The sequence below is a fragment of the Thermothelomyces thermophilus genome, chromosome 5 (assembly GCF_000226095.1).
Source record: "Thermothelomyces thermophilus ATCC 42464 chromosome 5, complete sequence".
In the NCBI taxonomy this organism is placed as follows: domain Eukaryota; kingdom Fungi; phylum Ascomycota; class Sordariomycetes; order Sordariales; family Chaetomiaceae; genus Thermothelomyces; species Thermothelomyces thermophilus.
Genome location: NC_016476.1, coordinates 590825 through 599521, shown reverse-complemented (window position 1 = coordinate 599521; position 8697 = coordinate 590825). Strand labels below are relative to the sequence as shown.

Genomic DNA, 8697 nt, shown 5'->3' with positions numbered 1-8697 from the left:
GGGTCAGATAGCTTGATCAATTAGGGCTTAGAACGTTGCTAGCGTATTTATAAGTCCGAATAGCATGATGAGGTACTCGTAGTAGCTATAGGGTATCCTAAAGGCCGTTTTCCACTTGTCGCCTTCTTTGATCTGTATATAGTTATAGGCCGATAGCAAGTCAAGATACGTGAAATATTAGGCTCCTGCTAACTGATCTCGGAGCCGTGAGATTAGCGGTAATGGGTATCGGTTTTTCACGGTCTGCTCGTTAAGTTGCCAATAGTCGATATATAACTGTAGCTTTCCGTCTTTCTTAGGCATAAATAGGATTAGGTAGCCTGCTAGCGATATTAACAGGCGGATATATCCTCTTCGAAGGTTTTCCTCTAAATATTGCTTAAGTTCTTCGTTCTGTATCTGGCTTGTATAGTAAATCTTAAAGAACTTTAGTCGTACTCTTTCCTTAAGCTTAATCTTATGATCCTATAGACCGTGTTCTAGTAATCCTTTTAGATGCTTTGGTTCGAATGCTAGGTGTCCTTTGTATTCCTTTGGTACTTCCCTAGTCCTGTCTCGTCTCTCGGTTTTCTAATAGTATACGAACTTGGTTCCGTTTATAGCGATGTTAGCGATTTCTCCTATCTTAACCTACTACTCTAATTATAGTGCTCTGCATTCGTTAACGGAGAGAACAGCTATTAGTAGTTTAGCTCGTTCCTCCTGTTACGATATCAATGTCGTTATGCCGCCTCTTCTAGAGTCTATAGTGGTCTGCCTGTTACTATCTGTCTCTTGTAGTAGATCTGTAGGATATGCCTTCCCCTAAGCATCGTCTGCTCGCGATCCTTGTATACTCCCCATTTTACTAGTCGAATATGACTCTATTCGGGGTTATAGGTAGCTACTATTCTTCTAGCTAATGTCTAGGTCGTAATCTTCATGCTATAGTAACCCTAATATTATATCTTTGTTGTTGCCTATGTTTATGATACTAAATATAATTGCTATGGTCTTCCCTATTATAGTAATATCGATTAGTTCGGTCTCCCTATATACCTACTATATCGGAAATAGCCCTTTGACTATGCTATGCTTCTGCTTTATTCTCTAGGGTATCTGTAGCTGATTTACAAGTGTCGGCGAAATCAGATTTATCTCTGCTCTACTATCTACTAGTGCGAGCATTTCATGCTGTTTCTACTATGCTATTATCTATAATCGCTTGTCTTGCCGCTATCGTCTAAAGATTGTAGCGATTTCCTATGTTTCTGCCGGGAGGTCTTAATATAGTAGTCTCTTACGCTAGTCCCTCCTGTACTACGTTACTACTTGCCGCTATATAGGCGTTAATGGTTTCCAGGCCCCTCGAAGGGCCCTGACCCGTTTCCTAGGTTAGTGCTGACCTCTTCGGTTGTTCGGCTGATAGCGGCTTCGTCGATCGTGCTTATTTCCGTGAGCTATTGAGTGCTTATGGCTTCCTACCATTAGGTCTGTTCTGCTTTCCGTCGTGCGTGCTATAGCTTTGTCTAAAGTTCCCAAATTCGCAATTTCTTTTCGTCCGCGTAATAGAGGTAATTGTTACTCTAATACAAGTCCTATGTATCTCGTCCGGTTCCGTAGTGCCTAGGCCAGGCTCGTCTTGGAACTATCGTAATGCTTTCTAGATCGCGGGCTTCGATCTTCTAGAGTAATTCGGCCGCTCTGTTTCCTATATCGTAAACCCATTCTATAAGGTATAAGCTTCTATCCTCATTTCCTTGTTAGGTCGGCTAGTAATTGTTTTCGAATTTGTCGCGGAAGTAGTATCGGCATTTGTGTGCTATATACTAGAACCAGGGCACTTACATATGTGCCTCGTGTCGAAGGTATAATCGTATAGCATTGCCTAGGAGGTATTAGAATTCTTTCCCGAATCCTTCCCATTATACATAGACTGTAGGTACTTTAGTGCTAATATAAGAGTATTTCTTCTAGTAGCTTTCCTATATATGCTTATCTTTTCCGTGGTTTACTCGTATAAACTAGTATTCTAGGTTCCATATGTTATTACTAAGTTACTAGCCGTTAAGATACTTAGCGTAGCTATTAGGCCTATTATATATTATAGGCTATTCTCCTTTGATAGTTTCTATGATACATTAGAGTTCCCTTATCTCGTCCCTTATCTTATTGCTCTACTAGACAAGTCGAATTAAGCGTCTATCCTATTTACATAGTTCCGCGTTAAGTCAGAAGACTTCATTACAATATTATTCGATTCGTTCCTAGAGGAATAGAACATTAGGTCTAGGTCTTTCGATTCCTTAGGTGTCGGTTGTCTACGATCTATCCTGCCTCTACGTGACCGTAAAACCCTATTGCCTCAAGGCTAGGAGAATCGAAACTAGCAGTATATACTCTCCTACTATATCCTATTCGGCAAGACCTGTCTCTAGGTCTATAGTAACCAGTTCGGAGTACGGTGCTTGTTCGTCTTTACCATTGTCGTCATGTCTAAGACTATCTGTATCACTGCCCCTATCTTTATAGCTTGTAGCCGCTACTTCGATAATGTCCTTGGTAGTTTTATCGATAGCCATAACTTCCTTTCTAGGGACTGTCTTTTACTCTTTCTTTAGGCTGTGACATTCTTGCTTGTAGTGCCCTTTCTTCCTATAGTTATAGTAGGTAACATTGGACTTGTCTTTGGTCGTCTTCTTCTAGTCCTGCTTCTACGCTATATCTATATCTATGGCTCCGGGGTGCGTCCCGTATAAGGTACTGACGTACGATCGCTTTTTCTTGTTGTTAGCTTTAACCGTGGTTCCGTTTATTTGACCTCGTTTCTGCTGCTCTTATATGTAGAGTTGATTATCAATTCTAATGGCCTATATAATGTATTCGTCTAGGGTCTTAGGCTAATCGTACTTGTATAGCTTGTCTTTAACCTTTTCCTTTAAGCCGTTATAGAATAATTATATTAATGCCTTGTCGTTAAGCTAAGACTTGAGCATGTCCTATCTAAACTATATAGCATAGGAGGCTATTAATTTGGTCTATTGAAGATTAGCAAGTCTTTCTTATATATAAATCTTCTTATCTTTATCGCTAAAAACCTTCTAAAGCTCTTCTTCGAAATGGTCGTAAGATCGGAAGACTACCTATATAAACGCGTCTTAGTCGTCTTTATCTTCCTTAGTAAGGTAGTCATTCTATATAGGCTCGAACTATCTAAGTACCTTGCCCTCTAGTCTCGTAGCTACGTAAAGGACTTTAGCTTTATCGTCCGGAAACTTGTCGTCATTAAGCCAGAAGTAGAATCAGAGGTTTGTTAGAAATCCTACAAGATCCTCCTTAGTTCCTCTATATTTACTAGGTAGTTCGATCTTGATACGCTTTGCTTTAGCGGTCTCGAGCGTCTCGATTTTGGTATAGGCCTTGTTAACTAACTTCTACGAGTACTTTTCGCGGTTCTTGAGTTCCTTGATTCGAGCTTGAGTAGCCTTGTCTCTTTGGTCTAACTCCTAGATCTGCTGCTAGAGTTAACCGAGCTAAGCGAGCAGCTATTCGGCTGTAACGTTGGTAGCCATATCAATGTCAAGGTCGAAGTCACCTCCGTTCTAAACTATAATAGAACAAAGGGAGTGGTAATAACGTGTAACGAACCTAACTCAGACTTCTTCTGAAAGGGTCTAGACGGAGGTAGGTGAAGCAGGACAAGCAGGCAGGTCGTCTAAGGGATTCGGTAAAGCCAAAGGGTTTATAACAACACTTAGAGTTATCTCTTATAGTAATTAGCAATGCTTGGTATAGGTACTGTGATTGTGATTGTTACTACTAGTGAACTCTTAGAGTCTACTATAACGAGTGACTATCTATATATATATATAATCCTAGTGATCATTCCTGATTACGGTGATCGTAAGTGATTGTATGGTGGTGATTACCCTGATCACTAGTGAGCGTAGTGATCACTATGCTTCCCATGCTATAATTGGTCCTTTCGTTCCTTCGACTTGATTGGCCTATTCGTGCCAGTGGCTTAGGCGGCATCTGCATGCATATTTCTGTGACATAGAGTCTACTATAATAAGTGGCTATTTATATATATATATACTTCTGCCGATCGCTTATAGTCCCCTTCTATCCTGTCTTTAGATTGCCTTTAGTGGCTAGCTATCCTCTACTATCTTTCCCTTTTGGTAATTGTTTGCCTGTAGTAGCCTACGCTCCCTAGCAATTCTGTATTAGCCTTACTTTATTCCCTTCTTAATTAGTAGCTCATTTAGCCTCCTATGCCCTACCGGGTTGCGGTATATAGTTGGCTTGTGATACGATGCCCCCTCTTTAGGGCTTTCGACCCGAAAGCTTCTTATAACTTATTTTAAATACTACTAATACCCCCTTTTCCTAGTAAGTAACGTCCTTCTTTTGCTAACTTCCTTTTACTATAGCTAATTGTATTCCTAGGAATCATTATAATCTTAAACGTAAATAATACGCTATTACGATTAAGATTAAATAAGAGGGTTACAAGGTCACTATACCTTATAAGCGTTATTAAAATATAAAGCTACGAAAGCATTATATAATGATAGAGGGTTTAAATAAGTGTCAAAACTATATTTATATAGGTAAGAAGTATAGTAGTCCGAACGTTACAGATGCCTATAGGTTCTTCGTTATTTTTCTTTATAGTCTTAAGTTACTAACTATTTCAGTCCTTTCGAATTTGTCAGAGCAGGAGAAGGTTTTGAGAGAGATTACTAAGACCAAGGCACTACTTGCTTAGATGCTCAGCCGTTTAAGTCAATTACGTCGTTTATAGCAATCCCTATACGATTATAGTACCGAAGTTTTTCGTTATAGTATAGCTTATCTAGAGGAGGAGGAAGAACTAGATACTCCTTTGCCGATGTCGGAGACATAGACCCTTGTAGGTTAGGCTTAGGCATTAGGTACTTTTGATATACTTGATTAGGAGTCGATTAGGTTAGATCCCGGTCCTAATTCTAGCAGGTTCCCTTCTTTTTCTATTAGGGAATAGGCTTTAGAGCTGGTTCTTATAGCCGGTTAGGATTCTATTAGTAGAACTACTCTAGTTTCTTAGGGCAATTTAGGTTCTTAATAGGTTCGTATAAGTTATCTTCTAGTCTAAAATCAAGCTATTTAACTAGGTACTATAGTTCTCCGTTAATAATATATAAATCTAGAATTTCTTCGACGTCCTATTCTTCCTCTTTGTCCTTTGCTTCAATATATATAGTAACCTTAGCGTTCTTTGGTGCTAGTTTGAGAAGTGAAATATGAAAAATATCTATCTATAGTCGTATAGATGATGGTAACGATAGTTAGTAGTTAGATGTCGAAATTCATTCTTTAATAATAAAGGGTCTGACCTTCTTAAAGTCTAGCTTTGTGCTTAGTCGTTTAGTTTATAGGTTTCGTACGATTAGGTAGACTTTATTTCCCCTCTCTAGGTAAGGTCCCTCGAGCCTATATTTGTTATAGTAGTTCTTTATTCTAGTCCTAACAAACTCGAGTTCCTTTTTAAGCTTCTTGTATAGTACGTACATTTGTTCCGCTTTGACTGCTACTCTTAGCACTATAACCTCTAGTCCTTGCCTAAGGTCTGCTTTATATCTGTAGTTTATAAAGAACGGTATAACTTTGGTCGTTTCTATTGGTATTATATTATAGGCGAGTTATACTATTGGTAATAGCATGACCTAGTTATCTTGCTAGTAGTTAATATAAGAACGGAGGTACTGCTCGACAAGTTAATTTAGTCGCTCTGTTTGTCTGTTAGTCTGTAGGTGATATGCCGTTAATAGCTTGCTATTAACGCCTAATTGTTGTATTAACGCTTGCTAGAACTTCGATACGAACTTAGTGTCTCTGTCGGTGATCTATTCTTGCGGCTAAGCATATACTAATGTAACTTGCCGATAGATTATATCTACTAACCGTTTAGCTGTCTAGGACTCCTTATATAGGAAGAAATATGCCTATTTAGTTAGGCGATCTACTATAGTAAGAATACTGTTATAGGTCACTCCTATAGCTATGTCCTTAGATTCTAGTAGCTTTGTAATAAAGTCTATCGTAACTAAACTCCTTTATCGTCATAAAGTACCGTAAATTCTTATAATCTATATATACTTATACTAGTTCAATTGTACTACTAAGGTATAGTTACTATTCCTTAAAAGCTTTGATAATCGTAAGTAGTTCCTTATTATAGATTAGATAATTAAGATATAGTCTATTAAGCTTCTTTAAAAAGAAGGCTATAAGATGTAGCTTCCCTCGTTTGCCTTGTTATCCTAACTATCCTCCGATGGCATAGTCTAAAGCATCCGTTTCTACCTTAAATGGCTTCTTAGGGTCTAGAAGCACCAGTACTAGATCTTTAGTAATGGCGTCACGGATCTATATAAATGCTTGCTCGTGTTGCTCTTCCTATTAGAATTTAGCGTTCTTCTTGGTAAGTTCGTGTAAAGGTCGTGCGATCGCTCCGAAGTTCCTAATGAACATCTGGTAGAAGTTTACAAATCTAATGAAACTTCGTACTTCCGTGACTAACGTCGGTTGTAACCAATCCTTAATAGCTTTAACCTTTAAAGGTTCCATCTGAATTTATCTTAGAGATATCTCGTATTCTAAAAATATTATTTTCTTAATATAGAATTTACTTCTTTCTTTGTTAACTAATAGCTTATATATGTATAATATATCTAGTATTACTTTTATATACTTCTGGTATTTGTCTATTGTCTTAGAGAAGATAAGTATATTGTCAAGATAATATACTATAAATTTGTTAAGAAAGGGTCGGATAGCTTGATCGATCAGGGCTTAGAACGTTACTAGCGTGTTTATAAGTCCGAATAGCATGATAAGGTACTTGTAGTGACTATAGGGTATTCTAAAGGCCGTTTTCTACTTATCGCCTTCTTTGATCCGTATATAGTTATAGGCTAATAGTAAGTCAAGACGTGTAAAATATTAGGCTCCTGCTAACTAATCTTAGAGCTATAAGATTAGTAGTAACAGGTATCGGTTTTTTACGGTCTATTTGTTAAGTTACCGATAGTCGATATATAACTATAGCTTTCTATCTTTCTTAGGTATAAATAGGATTAGGTAGCCTACTAGTGATGTTAACAGGCAGATATATCCTCTTCGAAGATTCTCCTCTAAATATCGCTTAAGTTCTTCGTTCTATGTCTAGCTTGTATAGTAAATCTTAAAGAACTTTAGTTATACTCCTTCCTTAAGCTTGATCTCGTAATCTTATAGGCTATATTCTGGTAATCCTTCTAGATGCTTTGGTTCGAATGCTAGGTGTCCTTTATATTCCTTCGGTACTTCCCTAGTTTTATCTTATCTCTCGGCTTTCTAATAATATACGAACTTGGTTCTATCTATAATGATGCTAACGATTTCTCCTATCTCAACCTACTACTTTAGTTATAATACTCTGTATTCGTTAATAGAGAGAACAGCTATCGGCGGTTTAGCTTATTCCTCTTATCGTAACGTTAGTATCGTTATACCGCTTCTTCTAGAGTTTATAGTGGTCTGCCTGCCACTGTCTGTCTCTTACGGTAGATCTATAGGATATGCCTTTCCCTAAGTATCGTCTGCTCGCGATCCTTATATGCTCCCTATCTCGCTAGTCGAATATAACTCCGTTTAGGGTTGTAAGTAGCTACTATTCTTCTAGCTAATGTCTAGGTCGTAATCTTCATACTATAGTAATCCTAATATTATATCTTTATCGTTACCTATATTTACGATACTAAATATAACTACTATGGTTTTCCTTGCTATAGTGATATTAATTAGTTTAGTCTCCTTATATACCTATTATATCGGAAATAGCCCTTTAACTATGCTATACTGCTGCTTTCCTCTAAGGTATCTATAGCTAATTTATAAGTGTCGGCAAAATCAGGTTTATCTCTATTTTACTATCTACTAGTACGAGTATTTTATATTGTTTCTATTATACTATTATCCATAATTGCTTATCTTGCTACCATTATCCAAAGATTATAGCGATTTCCTATGTTTCTGCTAAGAGGTCTCGATATAGTAGTCTCTTGTGCCAGTTCCTCCTATACTACGCTACTACTCTCCGCTATACAGGCGTTGATGATTTTCGGGCCCCTTAAAGGGCCCTGACCCGTTTCCTAGGTTAGTACTAACCTCTTCGGTTGTTCGGCTAATAGTAGCTTTATTAATCGTACCTATTTCTATAAGCTATTAAATACTTATAGCTTCCTACCATTAGGTCTATTCTACTTTCTATCGTACGTGCTATAGCTTCATCTAAAGTTCTCAAATTCGCGATTTCTTTTTATCTACGTAGTAGAGGCAATCGTTACTCTAGCACAAGTCCTATATATCTTGTCCTATTCCGCAGTACCTAGGCTAGGCTCGTTTTAGAACTATCGTAATGCCTTCTCGATTATAGGCTTCGATCTTCCAGAGCAATTCGGCCGCTCTATTTTCTATATTATAGACCTATTCCATAGGGTAGAGGCTTCCGTCCTTATTTCCTTGTTAGGTCGGCTAGTGATTGTTTTTAAATTTGTCGCGAAAGTGGAATCGGCATTTGTATACTATATACTAGAACTAGGGCACTTACGCGTATGCCTCGTGTCAAGGGTATAGTTATATAGCATTGCCTAGGAGGTATTAGAACTCTTTCCCAAATCCTTCCCACTA

General features: G+C 37.9%; 1 protein-coding gene across 1 annotated transcript; it reads right to left on the bottom strand.

Annotated features, from left to right (window-relative positions):
• Nucleotides 1–261: 261 nt before the first annotated feature.
• Nucleotides 262–465, bottom strand: MYCTH_2026083 (uncharacterized protein; the record flags this gene model as incomplete). The annotated part of the gene is made up of 1 exon (XM_003664797.1): nucleotides 262–465. A coding segment is annotated over one exon (204 nt), but the record flags the coding sequence as incomplete, so codon positions are not given.
• Between the last annotated feature and the right edge of the window lie 8232 nt (nucleotides 466–8697).